General features: G+C 30.2%; 2 protein-coding genes and 1 long non-coding RNA gene across 3 annotated transcripts; 1 reads left to right on the top strand and 2 right to left on the bottom strand.

The window, feature by feature from the left end:
• Positions 1-194: 194 nt before the first annotated feature.
• On the bottom strand, positions 195-8,407 carry LOC111619824 (neprilysin-2-like). The gene is made up of 18 exons (XM_023361644.1): positions 8,013-8,407; positions 5,566-5,678; positions 4,912-4,977; positions 4,666-4,803; positions 3,655-3,735; positions 3,286-3,458; positions 3,032-3,214; positions 2,894-2,965; positions 2,681-2,820; positions 2,375-2,606; positions 2,162-2,260; positions 1,966-2,050; positions 1,212-1,439; positions 1,018-1,115; positions 842-907; positions 671-766; positions 474-541; positions 195-401 (listed from the first exon to the last, which is right to left on the bottom strand). The coding sequence occupies exons 1-18, from the start codon at positions 8,105-8,107 to the stop codon at positions 299-301; spliced, it is 2,136 nt and encodes a 711-aa protein (XP_023217412.1). The 5' UTR covers positions 8,108-8,407; the 3' UTR covers positions 195-298.
• Positions 8,408-10,555: 2,148 nt separating this feature from the next.
• On the top strand, positions 10,556-13,205 carry LOC111619869 (alpha-ketoglutarate-dependent dioxygenase alkB homolog 4-like). Its single transcript, XM_023361691.1, has 3 exons — positions 10,556-10,760; positions 10,824-11,042; positions 11,363-13,205. Exons 1-3 carry the CDS (start codon positions 10,671-10,673, stop codon positions 11,876-11,878), a joined length of 825 nt encoding a protein of 274 aa, XP_023217459.1. The 5' UTR covers positions 10,556-10,670; the 3' UTR covers positions 11,879-13,205.
• A 1,572-nt stretch (positions 13,206-14,777) lies between these two features.
• LOC111619833 lies at positions 14,778-17,289 on the bottom strand. Its single transcript, XR_002755825.1, has 2 exons — positions 17,160-17,289; positions 14,778-14,943 (listed from the first exon to the last, which is right to left on the bottom strand). It is a non-coding gene; the product is annotated as an uncharacterized LOC111619833 (long non-coding RNA).
• Positions 17,290-25,148: the final 7,859 nt, after the last annotated feature.

A 25,148-nucleotide genomic window follows, 5' to 3' on the forward strand; every position in this document is an offset into this window, starting at 1 on the left:
ATCTAAAATCTTAACGTAGAAATAATAACTTGTCAATTTATTTATTTATAAATATTCATTTTAATTTAATTTAATCCTTAATTTTTCTTTATAAGTTGTATTTTCTCCAATAAATATCCCTTGTTTCCAAAGAATTCATCAATATGACTAAAAATAACCAGACAAAAAGGATTTTACTATTTTTTTTATTGTTATTCTCTTGTTTTAGGATGGATTTTTAGAAAATATATTCACTCCCAAATTTTTATTCTTTCCCAAAAATAAACAAGTTAATTTATTAAAAATTTAATTCATAATTTTATTCCCAAATCTCACATTCTTCTGATGGATTCATGATGCTACCTTCCACACATTCGAAAGTTTCTGCAAATTCTGGCATATTTTGCAAGACGTTGTCAATTCTACAACATTAAAAAAAATGATATTTAATTACTAAAAAATGCATTTTTTATAATTAATTTATATAAATTTACCTGCAAAAATCAACAATTTCTTCGTCTTCCGCTAGTATAAACCTTTCTGTTCCGATATCACATATCATCTTCAATAATCGAATTTATAATAAAAAAACGTAAAAAATACGATTAATAATTGTAAAATATAAAAGATTTTATATTAAAAAATAATATTTAATTAAATTTTCCATGATAATTCTTTGATTTATGCTCACCTGAGCGTAATTAAGAAAAAATATCTGCTTAGTTGTTAAATTAAGTGCAGGTAAGGTGATTTCCTCTTCGTGTTCTTCAATATAATTCTCGTATGCCTTAAATAATTTAAAATTTAGAAAATTAAATACATATTTTTCTATAAAATTAATTAATTTTTTTACTTAATTTACCTTCAAAGCCACTGTTAATCCAAACTGATCAGCGAGATAATCTTGAAGAATGATGCTTCCACTTATCTAAAATATAGAAACTTTTAAAAATTATTTTGAATTTGTTTTTTATATATTTAATAATCTTATAATGACTTCTATTAATTTTTTTATAAATATTTAAAATAAAATATAACCGTTTCTTCTTCATTTCCTGAGCATTGAGAGTATTGATGATCGAAACAATTTTCTTTCTCACGAAATGTTTCCTTATTTAAAATTTTTCTGACGTTTCCTAAAGGTGTAAAATGTATTAAAATATTAAAATTTTTTATCAAAAAATATTGTAATTTTGTCTAGAATATTTTTAAATTGAATTTAATTGAAGTACCTGAGGAGAGAAATGCGCGAGACATTTTGTGCGCCATAACAAATCCTAACGTTCCATAATTTAAATATCTATGAAAATTTATAATAATTACGTTATTAAAACGTGATTTAACATTATAAAGCAGTAAAATTTGAGTTCTTATTTGCAGTTTGCAACGTGGAGTTGCAAGAAGCAAAGTTCTTTTCGTGTGCAACTCGGAGTACCACACGAAGAGAACTTCATAAATTTCTTAATGTATTAAATAAAAGCTGGAGATTTTAAATATTTCTTAAAGAAAAACTAAAATATTTTAATTTACAGTTAAATAATAACGTTTATTTTAGAAAAAACTTTAAATNAAATTTTAAATATTTAATTAATTATATTTAAGTATTATTTATTTCTAAATTATCTATTGAAAACTGGCAACACTATAAGAAGATTAACACGTGGTTCAGATGAGTGAATGTGTTTGGTATGTTTTTAAGAAACGAAGCGTGTTTGTTGATTTTTTCTCTCCGTTTATTTAATGTATTTGTTATTAACGAGGTAAAATAATGAGTTGTGCTTGTAAAGGAATAAGAGTTTGCCTCATTTGCGAAAAAGAGAAGAAAGAATTACACAGACCTGGCACAGATTCTGAAAATGTAAGTGATAAGTTCTGTTTTTCACGATTTATTGCCAAATTTATTGTTAAATGACTTCCTTAGGTTGAATACGCGTATTGTTATCTCTGTAATCGTGCCTGGAAAAATGAAAATCCGTACGAAATTGCTTTTTATCATATTATACATGGTACTAATTGTGTTCGATTCTTCCAAATTCTTAGTGAATCCAATCTTCATCTCCATCTCCCTCATCTGAATTATAAACCTTATTAAAAATTCTACATAAGAGTGATTAAAATTTGAAAAATAAAATAAAATTATGGAAATTTTAAATTACAGGTGTTAAAGTAATGATGCAGTTACCATAGTCTTACACTGAGTTTTGGCACTCTCGTCTAACCATTCCTGTTCAGAAATCACTTCTTCGTACGCTTCCTGAACATTTTCAAAGATTTCTTTCATCTAAAATTTTATGTTTTTTAACTTAAAACATGAAATTTTATCAAAAATTAAGTTTAATTTATTAAAATTCCATCGAAATTTATTAAGATTTAAATTTGAAAAGATGATGCTCACTTCCTCCTCTTCCTGCTCCGATAGTTCTTCTTTATCATAGAGCATTGAAATGGCTGAATTAAAGTAATATAACGTGGCATAAAGGCACATTTTCTCATTATTTTCGTATATATTTCCAGACCAGTGATTATCAACCGCATCATCAATGTTTCTATACCTATAACGGAAGGTAGGATCCAAGAATGGCAGATAATTAACAGCGAAAGACCAAGTTACGAAGTTATCCACCACTCTGCAAACGTAAAAATGCTTTTAAATATTTAGAAAATCAACTTTAAAAAGCAATTTCTGTTTCAAAAATTATACCTGGAGCCATATTTATCAAGTAAATGAAAGAGTTTCATCAGGTACTTCTCGCATATAACCACAACTTTCATGTTCTTTGAGAACTCATCTTCCAAACCGTAAATACGAAAAATGTGTTTGATGATAGCAGACCATTTTAACTATTAATTTATAAAATATACATTAAATTTTAACGCTTTAACGCTTGTATACGATGCTAAAAACATTCCATACCTCGTTATACAGCTCTTCTAATCGATCTAGACTCAACTGACTCGATTTTGTTGGGCATCTCATGGTGCAAATCTAAATTTAAATCTACATTAAATATACTTATCTTCTATCATTCTTTAGTAAATTTCTTACACTTACATCAGCAAATTCTCTTTCGAATCTAACCAATTCCTCAGCATCTTTATCCGCATCCCTAGGAGGAACACCAAGCTCGATTAATGTACTGTTGATTAAGTTTTCGTATCTCATTCTGGTGAGTAGATTCGAGTTCGTATCAACTAACAATATATTGGGTTTTAATACTGGACGGCCGGGGTATAACTGCAAGAGAGGGATGTAAGTGATTACGTCAGTAATTTACTACAGAACGAAGGCAAATTATGGATACTTACATAAGTTATGCGATGAATCCTATGGAATCTGAAGAAAGGATTTTTGTCTCTGTAGATGTTTAGAAGCGCTAATGTTTTTTCTCGCCTATACGTATCCATACCTGGTGCAGAATTAGTTAATCCTGCTTTTTTGAGTAATTTCCTGACAGTGTTATTAGTACTTTGGCTCCATTCTAGAAATAAATACAAAGATAACAAAGCTAGGACCATTTGAAACAACAGCTTAAGTAATCTTCTTTACGAAAAAATTTACACGTATAGGGCCTACTTTAAAAATATATATATATTTTTTTAGAATATAAACAATATTTTACAACAAAAAATTCAAGTTTTATTCAAAAAAATCCGAATTTATATAAAAATATTCACCGTTATTTATGCAGGAATGATAGAAAGTCTTGGCTTTCAGAGCTTCTACTTCGTCATCATCCGAATATCTCTCTAATAATTCTATAATAATAAAAAAATATTCAATCTTAAGTACAGAATAACGTTTACTAATTACATTTTTAACACTTCGACCCATCTTTGCTTTATTTTTCTTACATCTAAAATGATTTAATTAATAGTAACTGCTGTTCAAGTCGTGTTATTAGATGGAGCAATTAACTAGTTAATTCATTGTGTCTTCTCTGAATTAGAGGATATTTGGATAGTCTTAAACTGCCTCTAAGTGTTCTACATCGATTTAGAAAGTTTTTAATTCCTGGTTAGACGAGGAGAGGAAAAAAAGAAAAAAATGTCACCCCTCCAAGTGTGTAAATGGTTAGAATCTACTGCGTAGCTCGACACGAATTGCTTACATTAATTAAATTATTTTTGTAATATTTTTGAGTCATTTTTCATAATTTTGTTCCAAATGACTAAATAATGAGCTTAATTATCTATCCTGTACAAGTGTATGCTACTGTAACATTCCATTTATCATTGTAACTTAAAAATAGGTGAAATGTTATCAATTTTTTGTAGTTTTTCTTCATTTAAACTGTAAAAAAGTATTTTAAAATGTTTTAAATCATTATAAAATGTAATTTCTATAAGAAAATATAATTTTTTTATAACTTATTAACTAAATTTTCGCTATATTCATGCATAAACTACTCACTTTACACGCTACAACTAACTAGTACATGCTACTTTAAAACGTGAAAATATGCTAAATATAAATTATTTTTTGTAATTTTTTAAATTTAAATCCTTAAAACAACCTTTAAATTATTTAAAAAACACTAATTCCTATTAAAATTCACCAGTTTTTAATGGTTTATTCATTAAATTTTCATCCCACTTACGCTTAAATTCCTCATTTTATATGCAACTTCAGCATCGTAGATTCTTTAACAGAAGCTAAAATTACTTAATTTAGATCTATTAACTTACTCTTAACTAATAATAGATGATAATCCGTGTAAGTAAAGTCATCTTCGAAGTTAATTTCTGACTTTAAACCGCATGAAAATTCACTAAAACTTCTACAAGAATCAGAGGTGTAATTCCCATACTTTAATAACCTGAAAGCTTGAATTAATTTAATAATTTAGTAAATTTTATCGTGTAAATTTTTAAAAAAAAATTTAATAAAATTTATTTTATTACAATTATCACAATTTAAATTTACTTACTCACCCTCTTCTACACAAATTGGAGTCGAACAAGTTCTCTTCTCTTTTATTATTTTAGTATTAACAATTGCTAGAAAAATTAATAAAATATTAAATAAATTCGTAAAAATTATTAAATTTTAATGTTTTTTTTATTAAATTATTTTATTTTTCTAATAAATTTCGTGAAAATTACACGAATTTTTCAATCTACATCACTTTATTTATTATGAGAAAGAACACTTTTACAGTTCGATTTTCTCATTTTATTTTACCTAAATGAACTTAATCTGTAGAAAATTCGAATTTTCTGTCTTTTTATATATTTAATTACATTTCGAATTTAGAAATTTTATTGTTAATCCGCCATTTATTAAGTAATGAATGAAATAATGTATATCCCCCGCTTTACGACCTCTTACTTTAATGTTTTATATAAATTCTCTATTACACTGTACTAAATTCTGTATTGTGATTAAATCCTTGTCGTATTATATAGTTAAAATTACAATTTACACGAATATAATATTAAATTTATAACACTAAACTTATGGAAAATAGAAAGCTCGCTTTACGACGGTTTCCTAAGGCACATCAAATTCGCGTGTTTCTAGACTATTTTTTGCGTGTTATTATACGATCCTCGTATAAAATATTATAAAATAACTGTCGAACTTACCTCCAGATCGAATTAGAAAAATGAGAACGATCAGGAACATGATTAAAAGCACACCAATCATTATCCAAAGAGATTTCTCCCTTGTTCTCCTCTCTTTCCATGATCTACTCTTACTAAAAATTTCGCTTTTTATTAGTTAATTTAATACATTTTTATCTTTAAAATGAATTTAGTCTTTAAAATATTGTCATAAAAATAAATGATTTATAATATTATAAATAAAATTTTGCTATCGAAGACACTTGAAATGACACTTTTCACATATTAGAATTTCATTCATATTCACTGCTTATTTACATAATTATTTTCCATTTGTTCTCGTCCAAAATTGATTCATTTCTTTAAAATTAATTGGCATATATCATTTTTTTATGGATCTTGACTCGATTAAGTAGATAATCAGTTTTCCTCCTCTTCATCCCAATGTTATTATTCCCAATTCCTAACCCTTCTAACATCACAATCATCATTATCTTTAAACCTTTTATCTCCTTTTTTTATTCAACTCAATCCCTAATTTCCTTTATATTTATTCCTATATCTCCATCTTTTTATCTCTTTTATCTTCATACCATCTCTTTAGCTGCTTTATTTTCACTCCCATTCTCTCATCTTCTTTATCTTCATCCCAATCCATTTGTCTCCTTTATTCTCATCTTTCCATCTTCTTTACTTTCATCCTCATATTCTCAGTTCTTTTATATTTACCCACCTTTTACATATCCTTTATCTTCATCTCCGTTCTTTTATCTCTTTTATCTTAATCCCACCTTTTTCTTTATTTCATCCCATCCTCTCATCTCCTTTATCTTCATCCTCTTTTAAATTATTAAATATAACGCACGTAACTACAGTTTAAAACATTTTCTACCGCATAATTTCTTTATTTTTCTTTTTAAAAAATTTAAAATTAACTCTTCCTTATTTTTCGTCATTAATTTCTCTTTAAAATACCTCAATTTTTTTCATAATCTCAAAGGTTTAGACCCCAGACGTACGTTACGTATTATATAAAATACGTTATGTCTTTTAGAATTAAATTTAAGAAAATATAAGTAGACAGGGAAAAGTTGTGTTTATAAGTGTTTCCATTTAACTATGTTTATAAATAGAATAAAGTTAGAAATAAACACGAAGCGATTTCAAGAATCTCTAATTTTACGAGTCTTCGTTTAATTTTGCATAACGATTTATATACGAAGAGAGCTCAAATGCCCCATAAAAGTACTTTATACGTAATAATTATATATAATAAATTGATGTATTTTGAATCCATAATTATATTGAAATTATTTGAATACTTTCTCCAAAGTATCCCTTTCTCTTATCATCGAAAATTGCTCCTTTTCCTTTAAAAAAACAAACTACAAAGAACTTAATTAACTCCCTTTTTCGTGAGAATATTTTATAATATTTACTAAAATTATCGATATTTAATTTAAGATTATATTACAATAATATCACATTTACACGTGTGTTTTATGTCTATTAATCTGTTTGATCCGTGGGATCTCTATTGGCATCCCTCTTATCGATAGGTTCTCTACAAATATCCGTTTTATCTGTGAAATCTATTTAAATGTGTGTATTTTATCCACAGGATCTCTACGGCATCCGTCTTGTTTGTATGGCACGGTATTCGTTTTATCTCTAGGATCCCTAAGACATCCATTTTATCCACAAGATCTCTCCTATAAAACGTGCTCTTCTGACTCCATTAATCTTTATATTGTGGAATTTTTTTTTCATCGATAATTACATAAATTCTTCCGATACGTAATTTATAATTTATTTTAAAGACGTAATTTTAATTATAAAACAAAAAAATTTGATTAAAAGCATGGATAATAAAACAATATAAACATAAAATGTGAATGATTCTCTTCAAGTATGGCATAGAACTTGACCTTGTTTATAAATGTGTAGGCTTCCTTCGGCCTACTTATTAACTGATATCCTGTCCACACGCAATTACTGTCCCAATTTTCGATATTATAAGCGCCGAGGGTCTTTATTATTCTTATTAATTGTCTGTTGTTTAAACAGGCGAGGTCGACATCTCTACGTCTCACTTAACTTAAAGATCAAAAGATACCTTCACTTAACTGTTAAAACAGCATTTTTACATGATGCTGACAGGTCAAAAACTAGTAAAATTGCAAGGTAAAGATAGCCTTAATCGATAAAAAAAAATACTTTAAAATAAATTTTACTTAATTATAATTATTTAATCTGTTGTTTTCTCGAAGGTTTTCGTTGCCAAAATAACGAGAGACAAAACACGATCCAGTTCTAGTTGGAATATCTCCAAACCAATCCGTAAATTAACTTATTTTAAAATTTTAAAATTAAATTAACTAATTAATTAAGCTATAAAAATATATTAATTTATAAAATTTGCATATTTAATATATCTAAAATAATTAAAATAAATTGTATACGCATACCTGTCTACACTCTGCTGCTGCTGCTGCTGCTGCTGCTGCTCTTCATCCTCCTTACGAGAATTATCTTCTAAGTCACCATCAGGTTGGAAAGGCATATTTTCCACAGAATAATTCAAACTTTCATATAATATATAATTGATATAACAGCATCATAACTGGATTACAATGAAATATTTTCTATACAGAAAAATTGGCATGTTTTAACGAGAGTTATTTGAAGTCCTGAGGATGTTATCACCCATAATAATCGATAATTTTGAAAGTTTTTAGAGTGCAGCCGGAGGTTATAGTGTCGTTGAAGTTAGCGAAAGTGGCCTTGATGTTCATACAATTGCATCTAGCGAGTGGCATTGCATAGCAAAAACATCCGAACGGAAACAACTGTGCGTGGCAAGTATCCAACCCTTTTATAGAAAGGGTGATCTCACATATTCCAGAAGTGTTATAGACCAATTACGTTTTATAAATGCCTCATCGTACTTTAAATCGGCGTATTTTATGCATTTTTTTTTTCATTATAATCAATTATCCCATCCTCTTAACGTCACTACTAGAGTTGGGAGAAACGTAAATAACATCACTGTCGTTTGCATAACTTATAACCTATAGACAATTAAATAATATAAGAATTCATATATAACTGAACTAAGAATAAAAATCTCTACAAGATTCGCTTAAAATTATTCAATTTTTCGCAGAATTTTAGTAATAAAATAACGATATATTTGAAGTAATCGGATATAGATTTTCAACCGGTGGATCGCGATCTTCATAGATTAAAATTGATATTGCTTAATATTATTGATGTTATTTAACATGTCGTCAAATATAAAAGGTTAGAAAATGTTACCCTAATAAAATAATTAAAAGAATATAATTAAATTTTTGAATTTTTACGCCTTATCTTCTATAATTTCTTCTATAAAAGTACTTTTAAGAATTACGTAGGATACTAAATAAACTGTACGAAATAAAACAATTTTATATAATTGATTACAATGGGTATATCCTTATTATTTCAGATAGTATCCTTATACAAAAGAAGATAACTTCTTTCATTCACGTTCATAACATCCCTTCCTGTAACTTGATATGTCGTTAGAGTTTTATATATATTTTTAAAATTATTAAATTAATTTAATACTAATTTTAATTATATATTTTAAAATAAATAAATCTTTCGAAAAAATCGAGTTTTTATATATTTTTATGGAAGATTTTTATCAGTTTTAGTGCTATTTTCTTAGACTTTGCTCATTTCTGGAAGTGGAGTAACATCCCTGATATTCCATTATTAATTTGTATTTAAAAAAAGAAGAACTAAATTCCTATGGAAGTATTTCTAAACAATTTATATCATTATAAACGAGCTCTTACTGAATACAGTCGACCCCCCTATAAGATCATTGATTTTTCCGTTTTATCTGAATTACATGTTGTACGAGTCACTTAGATTTTACAAATATGTGAGCCATTCACAGTCCGGCACACGTATTTGTAAAATCTAAGTGACTCGTACAACATGTAATTCAGATAAAACGGAAAAATCAATGATCTTATAGGGGGGTCGACTGTATATTAAGCTTTTTTTCGTGGTTACTCTATTCAAGTTTTGTCTTGATTTATGTAAATTGAGAAACTTTACAAGTGGAAATTTTCTTTAAAATTCTATTAATTTTCTTCGATTATTATAGAAAATTACAAAAATTATTAAATAAATACACTTACTTCTTAACAGGACTTCACGATTTATTACGAAACAGCATCATGAACTATGCAAATTTACACGCGAATCTTTATTAAAGAGATCATTTACGAATCTTATGAAAGAACAATTTGGTGGAAGCTCAGACGACATTCCTTCATAAATTCTTGTTCTGGAAGGGAAACAACCGAGCAATCATATGGCAATTCATTAATTTAAGAAGCGCGGGCAACAGCGCGACTTCTTGAACGATGGCGGGTGAGCAGGGTGATAGAATTTATTTCTCTCTTCTCTAAGAAATTGGGCATTGCCTGCTTCACGTAATCTCCTAATCCATAAATTTGCTCAATAAGATTAATTTTTTGCTTTCTAATTTTTTCTTTAAATCGTTAAACTGGTGCTCTGGGGCATCCAGGATCGAGACTCATAACGCGACTCTGGTTCCGACACCAAATTATATGTAAATACAGTGTAAGCTGTCGTGTAATTAAATTAGTCAAATAAAATCTTTAATTCATAATGTAACCGAGTATAATATTTTTTTTATATAATTTTCTCCGATTCGAACCATCCAAAATAAATTATAATGAACCTGATGCGATCCTGGATCCCTCAAGCGGTAAATTTGTCTTCTGAAGCTGCTATCCGACCACCATCATAGAAACGTACAGTACATTAAAAAACTAACATTTAAAATTTGTATGCATTAAATAATTTATTATTATTATTTATATTAAAATTTTACAAACACTTAAAAATTTAAAATATTTAATTAATTATATTTAAGTATTATTTATTTCTAAATTATCTATTGAAAACTGGCAACACTATAAGAAGATTAACACGTGGTTCAGATGAGTGAATGTGTTTGGTATGTTTTTAAGAAACGAAGCGTGTTTGTTGATTTTTTCTCTCCGTTTATTTAATGTATTTGTTATTAACGAGGTAAAATAATGAGTTGTGCTTGTAAAGGAATAAGAGTTTGCCTCATTTGCGAAAAAGAGAAGAAAGAATTACACAGACCTGGCACAGATTCTGAAAATGTAAGTGATAAGTTCTGTTTTTCACGATTTATTGCCAAATTTATTGTTAAATGACTTCCTTAGGTTGAATACGCATATTGTTATCTCTGTAATCGTGCCTGGAAAAATGAAAATCCGTACGAAATTGCTCAGAATCATCCGAATCACTCGGGAGAAGAGTCTTTAACTGTAGATGGAATAATGTTGATACCCGATTTCGTAACGGAAGCGGAAGAACAAAATGTGACGAAAGAGATCGATAATATTCCTTGGATTCCTTCTCAGTCTGGAAGGCGAAAGCAGGTTTGTAATGATAAAAATTTGTTACTCTAATCAAATGATTTAAGTAGTTATGTATTGTATTTTCACCGTCCGAACTGAACTTCACGACATCCCCTAGCGGATAAAATTCCGAATTAAATATAATTGTACCTAATCTGGAAACTCCCGGTTTGCTACCGGAACTCAAATGAGGTTTCAATTTTATTTAAAAGTTGGTTTTTCTTCCTGCACTTTATACATTAATTGAAAAATTGTCTGTAATGTACAAATACATATATTTTAATTCGAAATTAAACTCAATTTTCTTTACGCTTTCACATAATCTTAATTTTACGTTTCAGGATTTCGGGCCCAAAGTTAACTTTAAGAAAAAGAAAGTGAAAATAGGAAATTTCCAAGGTTTCCCTCATTTCGTTTCGTTTTTAGCGAAACGTTTCGAAGAAATCCCGTTACTACGCGACTTCGTACCGGTAGAACTGTGCAACTTAGAATACGTTCCGGAAAGAGGATCGTCCATCGATCGTCATCTCGACGACTCGTGGTTGTGGGGAGAACGACTAGTCACCATTAATTTGCTTTCGAACACCGTCATGACGTTGTCTCCCGTCTCGGAATCTCCTCCGTGTTCCTCCATTTTCGTTCCTCTGTATCGACGTTCCCTTCTGGTGTTGCACGCGGAGGCTCGTATCCGTTGGTATCACGCCATACACCGAAAACACGTGGATTCTCGCCGATTGGCCATGACTTTCAGAGAACTTTCCAAAGAATTTCTACCCGGAGGAGAGGAAGAAGAAATGGGCAAACTCTTATTATCTTGCGCTATTTATAAAAATACGGATTTCTATCGAATCTCGTAATTCCTCCGCAGTTTTATTTTTCGACAATACTTTTAATTCGTTTCTAAGCTTTTGTAAATATGTATTTATTTTTACAACTGTAAACTGAGGACGTGTGTATAATCTTTGTATATTTTCGCCACCGTTTTTGGTATGTGAATTTTTTAATATACAGGCAGTCCGGAACAGTCAGACATAATAAAATACTTCCGGAGCTAAGACGACAATTTAAAATCAATAGGCAAAATGCCCGAATTGACGAACGAAAACGTATTTATTAAGGGTATGAAGCATATAAGGAATGGGAGTTGTCCGAAAGTCTAGAACTGCTTGTAACGCGATTTTAAAATCTGCTTATACATAGTTTTAAAAAGTTTGCTTCTATAATTATTACGCATTAATATAACGCCATTTAGAAGAACTTATCAATAAAAATGTTATAAGATTTGCTGTTTTTCTTCCCTTTCCTGTTCCTAATTGATGAGGAAATCTTACCTTTGAAGAGGCAATCTTTGTCTCCAAGTACTGCGAAAAAATTCTTCTGTACAACAAATATTTAATATTCTTTGAATTCAGGTATTTTTGCTTTTATCTTAGGCACCAAAACAATACTCTGCAAGGATTAGAATATAATAAGCATTTTTGGTTTTATTGCTTTTCTCTCTACCACCACAATTCCCATTTTCTTAAGCAGCAGGTTTTGTGACGTTTGAATCGTGAATTAATTAATTAGAGCTGCTGCCAGTGCCATGTTTTGTAAGTTGGAAAATTCATCTTCCATGCACTTACAATGAATGACTTTTATAACTGAAAATGCACTTTTGTTTCTTTTATACATTTAAAATCAAGTTGTTTTTCTATTTTTCAGGATATTTATTTGCTTCTCTAATGAGACTTAAATGATTTGCACATGATATTTGCATGGATAAAGTGGTCTGATTATCAATTCTTTTATTTATTGTCTCCAGAATTCCATCTCACCAATAAAATAAACATGTAAATATTTTTACAAATTTCTTTTCTGGAAAATGCTATAATTTAAAACATATTCAACTTTATAAAAAGATAAACTATCCTTCCCTTATCAATCCTTCACCAAAGTGTTTCATGTATTGCTTTAACAGTAACTTGAGGAAACAACACAAGTACAGAAATTATCTGCAAACAGACCAAGTATAATGCTTGTCGCAATAAATTTCTGAAGGTTTAACGTAATAAAACCATACAATAAAGAAGTAAAAATATCATACATCTAATCCTTGATTATTAATTAATGTAATTTTTTAAAAATAATACAATAACTAAAGAAAATGGTCAAACGACACAAGTTTTTTTATAAAGTAACAAACTAGCAATAGAAATATAAANAGAAGCAATTGTCAGCAGAAGATGATTATGAGCTTCAAAGAGAGTAACAAAATCATGGTCCCTCCACACACACATACCCATATATACAGAAACCCCCAATGTAATTTTTTAAAAATAATACAATAACTAAAGAAAATGGTCAAACGACACAAGTTTTTTTATAAAGTAACAAACTAGCAATAGAAATATAAAAAATAATCAATAGGAAGGAATATTCCCTAGTGTCTGCTAATAACAGTTCTGGTTAAACCTTATTAGTACCTGCAACAATCTAATGTAATAAATTGTAAACAAATTGTGAATACCATTTATAATTAATCTCCATAAAGAAGTTTTACAGAAAAATTGATGTTACTAGAAATGCAGAAATCAAAATATAACATCAGGAATTAATTCTATAATGTTAATAATATAAAATTTTGTTACTTATATGTGTAACATGTAACAGTAAGAGAGCACATAGTTGTTGATTTTATGTAAAAATTGTGTGGTTTTGTTCCAAAACATTTGTAAAAGTCAATAATATCTACCTTTCCATTTGTATTACATAAATTACTGTATATAAAGTGTAAATCAATATATTTTATGCAAAGCACTAATATTTAGATATATTTATACTATTAATAATTAAGCAACACTGAATGCAAACATTGCTTATGTGACTATATTCTGATAACAATACTGATTCAAAATAATTTCACTCTGACTCATCACCTATTATACATTAGTATAATCTCTACCACCCTATTATTATTTTTGTACAAAATCATTTATGATTTACTTTAACTTACCCTTAGCAACATAAATACAGAAAGTATCTGGTATCTTGTTATAAGTCTATTATTATTAATTTAATATAGAATAGAAAGATCTAAAAGCATATTAACTGTATTAAACTTTAATAAACACCATATACGTCATCTCGACGACTCGTGGTTGTGGGGAGAACGACTAGTCACCATTAATTTGCTTTCGAACACCGTCATGACGTTGTCTCCCGTCTCGGAATCTTCTCCGTGTTCTTCCATTTTCGTTCCTCTGTATCGACGTTCCCTTCTGGTGTTGCACGCGGAGGNATTAACTGTATTAAACTTTAATAAACACCATATATAGATAATGCTTGCTTCCCACAGATGATGCTACCACTTAATGTTTAAATTAATTCATCAGTTAATGTAAATATTATGCTATTGAATACAATCCGTTCATGATTTTCAGATTAATTTGTTCCTAAAAATGTCTGAAAACAAAACAATAAAATACATATTATAAAGAGACGGTTCCATTCCCTAAAAGCTAAAATAAAAATGCTTAATAAAGTAGTAAAGCCCTATCTCGCAGTTACTAAAATTGGAAGATAATACCACTGTACTATAGCTCAAAATTTTTATTGTTGGCCGAAAACATGAAGTCCAAAAGTTGAAACTGTGTGCACGAGTAATGTTACTTAAATTTGTCAAACATGACTAAATTTGTTTACCATATATATTGCCTTTAAAAAATTAAATTTCTTGGAAACATTTGTCGTTGCCAAAACAAGAAGCAAGACCAATAATGCAAGTTAAATTCAGATTCAATTTATTGAATTCAAGAAATTACATTTTCATTTCAAATTATGAACGAACTACTTGATCTTCTTCTTAGGGCGCAAGTTGTTCGAATGTCCGCATTTCCTCTTGCGACAGTTAGTGGCTTTGGGATGCAGACGGGCGTAACACCTGAAAGAGTTAATTTTTTTAATAAGTTAAAAAAGATCAAATATATATAAACTCTAGTCAGAATTAACTTAACAATATTTTTAGAAAATTCAAACAAAGTAGTGTAAAAGCATTTTGTTCCTTCCTAATTTATTTATGATGTTCTGAGGAAATGTTGAAATAGTTTTAGCTGTCACACAATAAAAAGAATCATTTAGATATATTCAGCATTTTGACATTATAATTTATAGTCATCAATGAATGAGTCTCACTAAAAGCTGTTTTCTTGTAACATTTTCCCCTAGAAATTTCTATTGTCACGGAACTCTGACACACAGCTCGTCCTAGTTGTGATTAATTCAAAGTGTACCATGTTTGTGGCTCATACTAATACATTATATTTTCAAGGTCTATCACTATTATTAGTATTTAAAACCAAAATGCTTTTGTAAAAAATTTTCATTCAATACAATCATCTTTCTAGTCAACATTTGAAATAAAAATGTCTAAATTCCAACAAAAATTGACTGGAAAATATTCATTAATGTCATAATATTGAATCTATTGGTTGTCAAGAAATTAATGTCTTTTTTTTAAACTGAAAAAGATTGATTTAATTGATCAACTGTTGACAGTAAAGATCAGCAGTGACAGTCTGATTTGGATTAAGAAGTTCAAAGTGAACCACCCCCCTCATGTCCCACCAAATAAAATGCATCATCATCTTTGCATTAAGTCCAGGTTTTGGTGGTGTTTATCCCCTACTTAGCCATTGTTTCTTTTGCATTTGATGTTAACAAAGAATCCATTTCTTGTCTCCGATGACAATCCAATCCAGAAATGGTTTGCATGTTTAGCATGCAAGAAGAGAAGCAATTGTCAGCAGATGATGATTATGAGCTTCAAAGAGAGTAACAAAATCATGGTCCCTCCACACACACATACCCATATATACAGAAACCCCCAAATTTTTTGAATTTCTTGACATTTTAAGGTCCCAAGTCCAAAACTGTAAATCTTGGGGGGGCCATTTTTGACCAATCACCATACTTTTCCTCTGTTACATATAACAGAGCCAGGAAAGTAAAAATATAGGTCACAGAAAATATGAAACAATTTTACTCATAAATTTCTTTTTAGTAGTGTTAATAAGGGAATCAAATTTATTTTTATAACTATGAAAAATTTCAAATAATTCTAAACTTTACTTATTCAATGATTAAAAGCTTCTTTGATTAGCGCTTTTAGTCAAAGTTGTAATTTAAAACATATCTAAAATATTCAAAATTAATTACTGAAAATAAACAAGATCTTAGTCAGTTTTTTCTGGCATAAGGACCATATGATCAGGCTGCATCATACAAAATCTCAAGAAAGTAGATGTTTTCCTGATTAAGCAATTATAATTTTTGTACAAGTGTAGCCAAAGCATCACTTCCAAGCCACATTAACTCAGGAATGTCAATGATGCAGCTCATGCAACATAACTGACCATTAGATTTTAAACAAAAAGCATAGATACCATCACTACATCTTTAAAAAAATGATGAAATGTGTTAGAACGGATCAATCTTATTATATCAATGTAGTTAATAAACTTAATCTTATTGACAACAATCAAAATATTGTCCTATCATTGATATCAATGTTAATTCCTTAAGTGTGATGTTCAAAACATATCTAGTTAGTCGTTTAATATAAATATTTTGTCACACAGTATATACATTAAATACAAAATAATTATCAAAGCAAATTTAATAAAAGAGAACAATACAGATACTTGTATGTAAGTACTAATGAACAAGAGAGAATAAATTTAATATGAAGGGAAAGAAAGAAAAATATTGTACAGAAAATCAAAATTTACAATTTGAAGTCAAAATTAGCATTTTCTTTGTTCACATGTCAGTCATTTTTTCTATTTTCCTTCAACTGTTGCTATTATATAGTAGGTTGTCTTTATGAATAATACTCACTACGTTAACAATGCTTTTCTCAAAGAACAACCTCTATTAAAAGCTGTCAAATACAAATATGACATCATGTCAAAAACAGATTTAAACTATGAATGACAAATAACAATACAGTAGCTTAGAGCAAAGAAATGATTTATCATCAGTTTGGCAAATTATAACATCACAATACAAGTATTTTTTTTTTTTACTTTATATATATATATTTAAAGGGTAAATAAATACAGGTAAATTTTGCTGAAAGTATAAAACAAAAATACTCACTTGCGACATATCATTTTATCACAATTGTATTTTTGAGCCAAGATACGAAGACTGGGTTCAATTACGCCACCACGTAGTCGCAAAACTAAATGTAATGTCGATTCTGAAAGAAAATAAAGGTATGTTATAAAAAAATATTTTAAAATAATTTAATTGTTGTTTATCTTAATGAAATTCTATGTATTTAGACAATTACAGAAAAGAAACAATATTGCAATTGTAAACACCATGTAAAAGAAAACACGAGTATCCACAAGTGAAATTTAAAGAATTCAAAAATAAATTATGCCCAACAAGCATAATTATACTTCAACATTGTTTAAATACTATAACTGGATACAAAATGCTCACTACACAGTAATAAACTAATTTAAAAATTTTAGATGATTGACTATTGGTACGAATCTATTTCATAAGAACTAATTTTTGTCATAGACTGACTAGCAGTCATGTAGCACAATCAACTGCTAATACAGGTGGGTAGCATGGGTGCAGAAAGGTCAAATGTTTTTGAAATGACTAGAATTCACCACCAGGTGTAGTGACATGTGGCAGGTAGCAGGAAAGTAGTGAAGTCTTAGCATTGTCTTTTCAGTTGAAGGCATAGAGCTGTGGATGATAGAACACCGTGTGTTTGCGTGCGACTGAGAAAACAGTGTATACGTTTCTGCATCCTTGTGTATGATGGAAACGTATTCCCATCAAATGTGTGGTTTCAACCGGATGGAGCAACGACCCACACAACTAAAACATCAATTGACATTACTCATCATCTCTTCCCTGGTTGCCTCATTTTCAGGTTCGGTGACATTCGTTGGCTTCCTCGTTTGCCCAACTTATCCCATGTGCAATTATTTCTTGTGGGGACACCTCAAGACACATGTATACGAGCACAAGCCCGTTCTTTGCAAAAACTTAAGGAAGCTATTCATGCAAGTCACCAAACTCGCCTCCAGAAATGCATCACTGATAATGGACACCATATGGGAGATGATGTTTTCCACACTTGATTCTGTAAAATGCTATTTCAATATGAACTCACATCTTCCAACAAATATCTTTTGTAGTAACAATTACAGATGTTGTGATTGTTTAAAAAATGCCTGTCCTTTCTGCTGCACCATGTATATACACAATATACTCTCTATTAAATTCACATTATATGGAAAATATTTATTTTCATTACATTTAAATAATTATAAGGATTTTTAGGGATCAGTATATTATTTTTATTATTATGAGAACATCTTAGAATTTTTCACACAACTTTTAGAATAATTCTGATGAAACTTTCTGGGCAACACTGGTTTTAACATGCAAAGTCAATCATTTAAGAGCATTTTACTGCATTTTGCAATAATCCATTTGTGACTGCTATTAATAATAAACATCAAGATGTTTACAAATGTCATGGTATTTGTCAAGTATTTCGACATGGGTACGTGTCTAGCCAAGATAAATCTATACTGATCAAAAGGACAACAAAAGTGACAACTGTGAATTTAGACAATAATCACACAATTGCTTATCAAAAACAAGAAAAGTTAAATCCAATAATTTGGAGAGTGCATGTGAATTGTTAATAGTCAATGCATAGAATTCAATGGTAGCCAATGTTGTTTCTGGCCTCATCTGGAATAATAGTGAACTGTAGGAAAGCAAAACCTCCACTATTGAAATTGATGCATCACTCAGCTTCAATATTGAAAATTACAAGGTATTTTGCTATTATGCACTCTGAAAGGATTGTCAGAAATTGCTGCAGTTGCATTTTTAACTGAGGAGACACCTGTACTTTAACAGCTTGTATAAACATTTCAGATAAATCTGTACAGATATCCCAGATATGATCCTTGTTGACAAGAATTTTACCAAGATTTCAGTAATATACAGTGTATTCTCAAATTCAAGAGTCTTGCTGTGCAAGTTTCATTCTATGAAGTACACAAGTTAATTCAATTGCATGTAATACCACAGTTGAGATGAAAAATGAACTATTGGATAGCTTTAGAGAGATTTTATACTAGGAACAGAGGAAGTCTACAGGAATATAGTCTCAATTTTTGCTGCTAGAAAAAGTCAGAGTATCAGACTGGTGTGTGTTCATGACTGAGCAGTATTTAATGAACTGGCATGAATGAAATATGTGAGCACTACTTTTAAACACATTTGCCACTGATGAGGGAGACAGCCATGAATCAAACTGAAAAATCATTTTGGACATTGAAGCAACATTAAAAAATAAAATTTCATACATCATCATTTACTTGTTTGTAAATTCCAGCCCTTGTAGTGTTTATAACAACAAAACTTGTAAATAACTACAACAATGCACATGTAAAAGTATACAGAGTTTTCAATAACAAAGGAAATACAGAAAGAACTGAACATTGAAGTGAAAGCATTGACAGAGCTAGTCATAAAGCTGTATCACAAGTGACCCATTTTGTTTCACTGAGACAGAAATTGAGGGTGGCTGATGGTAAAGGTGCAAAAGAGATTCTCGACAATAGTGAGACAAAGATATATGAAGCAATGTTGAAATTGTGCACAAGTTCTTTAATTAACAGCATCACATCCCTTGTTAACATATCCTATTTCTCCAGAAGCAGAGTGACTTAGATTTGTTCAATAATGTTCTTCAACATAGGTACCCACTAGACACCCAATAGGAAGGGCAGGACTGAACTCAAATCATTCCCAGAAATTGAGTGCAAAATATCTACATCTATTGTAAATAATGTAAAATTCAAAACATGACCAACAAAGAAAAATACACTACAGCATTCAATGCTTTGAAACAAATACTAGACATTTTATCTTTGCACAGATTTCCAATATTTCTACAATATATTATGAAATTTGTTATATTTCATTCTGAAATGAATTTTAAATATATGTTCTCGTATTTGAATTTCAATCAAATTCTTCTTAAAAATGTTTTAAAGAATTAAAATAAACATACTTTAACAGTTTTAATTATAAATTAGATGATGTGAATGTTTACCTATTGTTAATTGTTTTTTATGAAGTGATTTCTTCAATACCAATGTAAAAGGTGTACTTCTATGGTGCGAGAAAAGGATTAATTGATAGACTCATAAATTATATAATTTTTTGTAAATAGTCTGAACTTCTAATTTATAATTAAAATTGGAAAAATATCCTGAGTTCATCATAAAATTTGTAAATACTTTAACAGTTTAATGTTTTGTTTGTTACTAATTAACTTACATTGTAGAATTGTGTTTACAGCATGTTTCATATTTTATTTTACAATTAAACAATAATATGCACACATTTAAGATTATTAATACACACAACCCTCAATTTATACAGTTTAATCCTTATATAAGGTAGATAGATTAAGGATAAATAGGTAGACAGTCGTTTTATATGGGAAATACGGAACCTTCAATGTTACTTAATTTACATTTCAGTTTATACAAAACCAATCTACCATGTATACTGATAGTTATATATATATATAATTGCTTTCATTTAAAAGCATTTTAATAAAGTTTATATACTGAATCAATCCAACCATACTTCCATTCATTTTAATACAAGAAAAAGGAAGGTTAATACATTCTAAAACATCCAGATGACAAACAATCTCGTGCAAGTCATAGTGGGAAAAAATTTAAATTGAATGTCAGGATGGATGTTTTAGGTGTCATGTTTCACTAACCTTTTTAGAAATTGTGCATGTTTGAAAACAGACTTCATGATTTTTATTACTAGTCTATTTCAAAGATCACTCTTTCACATTTCATCTATATATATATATATAAAAATGGACATGTATGTCCCTATATTTCACTTTTCCGCAAAAACTACACATTGCACGCGAATGGTGTTTGTATGTGGTGGTAGCCCCAAGTCTCCATTCGTGCATAGGGGTGGTTGCGTCTCAATAGCTATAAGGGTGCGGGAGATATGAAGCTGAAAGTGGTTGAAAGTGGCTTTCTATTTCATATGTTTTGTTTGAATTAAATTCGAACATAAAATTTGAATATTGGTTCAATTATAGAACGATTGTAAACGTTCCAGAAACGTTGAAAATAGTTCGTTTGACTAAACGTAAAAATTATCTAATTAGTCTGGAAACGGGGGACCTAATTCTTGCATTCTGTGAAAACGGGGGACCTAATTCTTGCATTCTGTGAAAACGGGGGACCTAATTCTTGCATTCTGTGAAAACGGGTAAGATTAGCTATAATGTAATTATCTTAATCTTCACTATCGTTACTATACAAATTATACAATTCGGTCGATTGCCATAACTCAAAATATTTGTGAAATCCTCATTAATTAAAGTATAGAATATGGCTGTGTGAATTTCATATGGGATATAATCTATATCTATATATAGGGCCTATATATAAAAATGCACGTGTGTGTCCCTATATTTCACTTTTCAGCCAAAACTACACATCGCACATGAATGGTGTTTGTATGTGGTAGTAGCCCCAAGTCTCCATTCGTGCACTATGGTGGTTGCATCTCGATAGCTATAAGGGTGTGGGAAATATGGGAGTTGAAAGTGGTTGACTTCGAAAATGTGTAACAATGGAAGTGTTGAGTAACAAGGGAAGTGTTAATATAAAGCGGCATGCAAGATTTACAGGCAGTTTTTTGCGTTTTTGCGGGAAATCGAACATATTTTTAGGCTCGTAAAAATTCTCTAATTAGTCTGGAAACGGGGGACCTAATTCTTGCATTCTATGAAAACGGGTAAGATTGGCTATAATGTAATTATCTTAATCTTCACTATCGTTACTTTTTGCCCAGCAAAGCAGGTCCTTACAGCTAGATTCTAGATTACTTAGAAAAACAGTCTTTTATATACGTGGTGTGTTCAAAAAGTATCGAACCTTTGGTCGGCAAAAATAAATTTATTGACTTTGAGGTACAAAACCCTAATCCCCTTCAAAGTAGTCTCCTTGGTAGCGTATACACTTCTCCCAGCGTTCCTGCCATTGCTGGAAAACTGCTGGAATGCATCTTTTGGAATGGCCATCAGCCGGTCCATCGGATTCCGCACGATGTCTTCTCTCGACGAAATTCGGGTTCCTTTTAGCGGCATTTTCATCTTGGGAAATAGCCAAAGGTCACATGGAGCCATGTGGGGAGAGTACGGAACGTGACGAACCACAGGAGTATTGTGTTTGGCGACGAAAGCCCGAATCAGATGCGCAGAATGGGCGGATGCGTTATCACAATGGAGCTGCCAAGTTTTGATCAACCACAGATCCGGTCGTTTGCGTCGGAAAGACGACGAAGGACCTCCTGGTAGTACTCCTTTGCGATGGTTTGGCCTTGTGGTGCGTACTCACGACACACCACCCCACGACAGTCGAAAAAACTGTCAACATGACCTTTGATATTGCTGCGGACCTGCCGCGCTTTTTTTGGCCTCGAGGATCGTCCCCGAAAGCCTGCTGAATCTTGCGAATGGTTTACACTCGGGTATCGCCAAGGTTTTTGGCAAAATTTGATGTAATATCGCTGCTCACGTTGTTCAGTCATTTTCCAGCTTAGTGGAATCCGACGAGAGCGCACTACATGACCTCACTCATAGGCCGATTGCCAACGACTGACGCTTCCTGCAGGCGGGAAAAAATTCAGGGCTGTGCATGACTGTCCCCTCCACAACTCCACCGAAGGAGGCCTCTCTTGCATCATTGGTTTACGCGGAAAAAAAAAGGTCCGATACTTTTTGAACAGACCACGTATGATAGAAAGTATACTTAAACTATGAATATTTTACTAGATGTGTTTTAGATGAGAAAGCTTTTAACATCCATCCTTTTTTTGAGCAATGCTTTTGACTCAAAGAGAAATGTTAGCACAAGAATATGTTGTTCTTTGTCTTAAATCATTAGTGTAAACTTTTTACTTTTTATAGTTTTTTAAAGTTTTATAGATGTTTTGCTTGAATTTTCAACAAGTTTCATAAAGATCAAATCAAATTCATTATTGGTATGTCAAGACAGTACGAGCAAAATAAGCAAATTAATTATGAGATCCATTTCACACGAAAATAATGTTATTTCTATTGGAGAATTTTTTTTATCTATATCTGATAAATCAACTTTAAAAATAGTTAATATTTTTGTTTATACCGGCTTACACTTCTCAATCATTAAGAAATATTAATACTTTTCTTGCAGACAAAAAGAATTCTCAACAGAGATTAAGAATTAATTGTTTAAATTACTTAATTAAAACAGCTACTGTCTATTTCACACAAACAAATTTATTGTATTAAAAAAGCTACACACATTCTAAATTCATTAATGCCATTAAAATTTTTGCTAAACTAATATTTTTAATTTAAATAAATATGTATGTTCTTCTAAGATAATGATATACAGTGGAACCCCGGTTAACAAACTTAATCCATTCTGCAACTCTGTTCGTTAACCGAAGCAATTTTTCCCATAGAAATTAATGCAAATGCAATTAATCCGTTCTTGTCTCCGAAATTTTTGTGATTTAATTTGTAATATACAGTAATTTTCTTTGATGAAAATGTAAGAAAACGTAGTATCTATCTTTACAGCAACAAATATGTAAACTTTGTTTAATAAACTAGCACTGTACATACCTTCGTTTGTTGTAGTTGGTGGCAGAAAAGTTGAGATATATGAACCTTAATGCTTAGAAGTGGAATCCACTCCAAAAAATAACAGGTAGCACTTCATTGGAAGATTCTTCGAGTCGAAGTCTCTTTCGGTAAAAAAACACACCAGTGGCTAAGTGGTCTTCGTACCTTGAACACAGGGAGTTCATTCGTGGGTTCACACCTCGCTCAGATGGGCTGGCCACGTAGAGTTTTCCAAGTATTCTCCACGTCTGTAATGCCTAAATAGGGGCCAGTTTCCCTTAAAAACACCTCCCAGAAGGCATTCCCTAGGCAGATCGCCCAAGTGTTGCATTGCCATAACTTAACAAACAAACAAACTCTTTCCATAAGGAACAAGAAATTGATCTAAAGTTGATTGTCTTACTATTTTAATCAAAATTTTTCTCAAATGCGATAGCGCATTGTCGTTTATATTGCATTGTCATTTTCTATTGCCGCTATGACTTTTTTTTTCTTGGATGCCATATTGATTAAATATATAAATCACAAAACTGAAAAAAGAAGTATAGCACAATCACTCAGAAAAGCAATGCTTAACTCACACATGCCTAACACCAACTAAAATTTGACACAAAATACCGTTACGTACATTATCCAAATTTTGTTCGTTATCCAAGACAAAATTTTTGCAAAATAAAAGTTCGTTAACCAGGATTTCACTGTATTACAGAAAAATTTTAAAGAAAGACATGTCTTTGATCTATTCAAACAAAAAAAGTTTTTCTTTTTTCTATATAACTACTTCCAAATTTAAATTATAGATGAGCATAAAATAAAAATTGATAAGATTGATAGAAATATATAGTTTATATTTATCATACTTATTCAAATTAAGATGCCATTGAATCTAAGACCTTATTTTCTACATGCTCATCAGATATTTTTTTAAGTAGACAACATGAGACAAATTTATGTCAACAGAAATGTTCAACATTTATTGCAAATCAAGTGAGTTATATCATTCATTGTCTTTCAAGATATCAAAATTGGAAACCTTTTCATTGTGTTAGACTTCTGATTCAACACATGTTTTAGTAAATTCCTGATTATTATTTTCAATCATTCTATGCAGGTAGTTTCAGTAAACTAAAACTATAGTAATCAATACTGTTTACAACTTCCCACAGGCAATTACACTCATAAGGGGAGATCATTATGGTTTTCAATAATATTGTTTGTATGAACCTTTATCTAGTAAAGGGAGACACCATGATTCTCAAACATTTTCAAGAAAATCAAAGTTAAAATATTTCAAGCGACTTACGAGTATGCATTGCAAAATCTTTCAATGAAAGTTTTATGGCTTGATGATAGCATTCCTAATTGCAAGATCACTA

Source organism: Centruroides sculpturatus, unplaced genomic scaffold (genome assembly GCF_000671375.1).
Source record: "Centruroides sculpturatus isolate CEXI.00-Female unplaced genomic scaffold, Cexi_2.0 scaffold138, whole genome shotgun sequence".
NCBI lineage: Eukaryota > Metazoa > Arthropoda > Arachnida > Scorpiones > Buthidae > Centruroides > Centruroides sculpturatus.

What these genes read in the sequence shown, in the direction of transcription:
- LOC111619824 (XM_023361644.1), bottom strand. Translation starts at nt 8,107, where the DNA reads ATGCCTTTCCAACCTGATGGTGACTTAGAAGATAATTCTCGTAAGGAG. An exon ending in TCATTCCTGCATAAATAACG is followed by an intron (nt 3,459 to 3,654) that starts GTGAATATTTTT and finishes ATTTATTTCTAG; the next exon opens with AATGGAGCCAAAGTACTAAT. An exon ending in TTTTTCTTAATTACGCTCAG is followed by an intron (nt 542 to 670) that starts GTGAGCATAAAT and finishes CGATTATTGAAG; the next exon opens with ATGATATGTGATATCGGAAC.
- LOC111619869 (XM_023361691.1), top strand. Translation starts at nt 10,671, where the DNA reads ATGAGTTGTGCTTGTAAAGGAATAAGAGTTTGCCTCATTTGCGAAAAA. An exon ending in CTGGCACAGATTCTGAAAAT is followed by an intron (nt 10,761 to 10,823) that starts GTAAGTGATAAG and finishes TGACTTCCTTAG; the next exon opens with GTTGAATACGCATATTGTTA. An exon ending in AGTCTGGAAGGCGAAAGCAG is followed by an intron (nt 11,043 to 11,362) that starts GTTTGTAATGAT and finishes TTTACGTTTCAG; the next exon opens with GATTTCGGGCCCAAAGTTAA.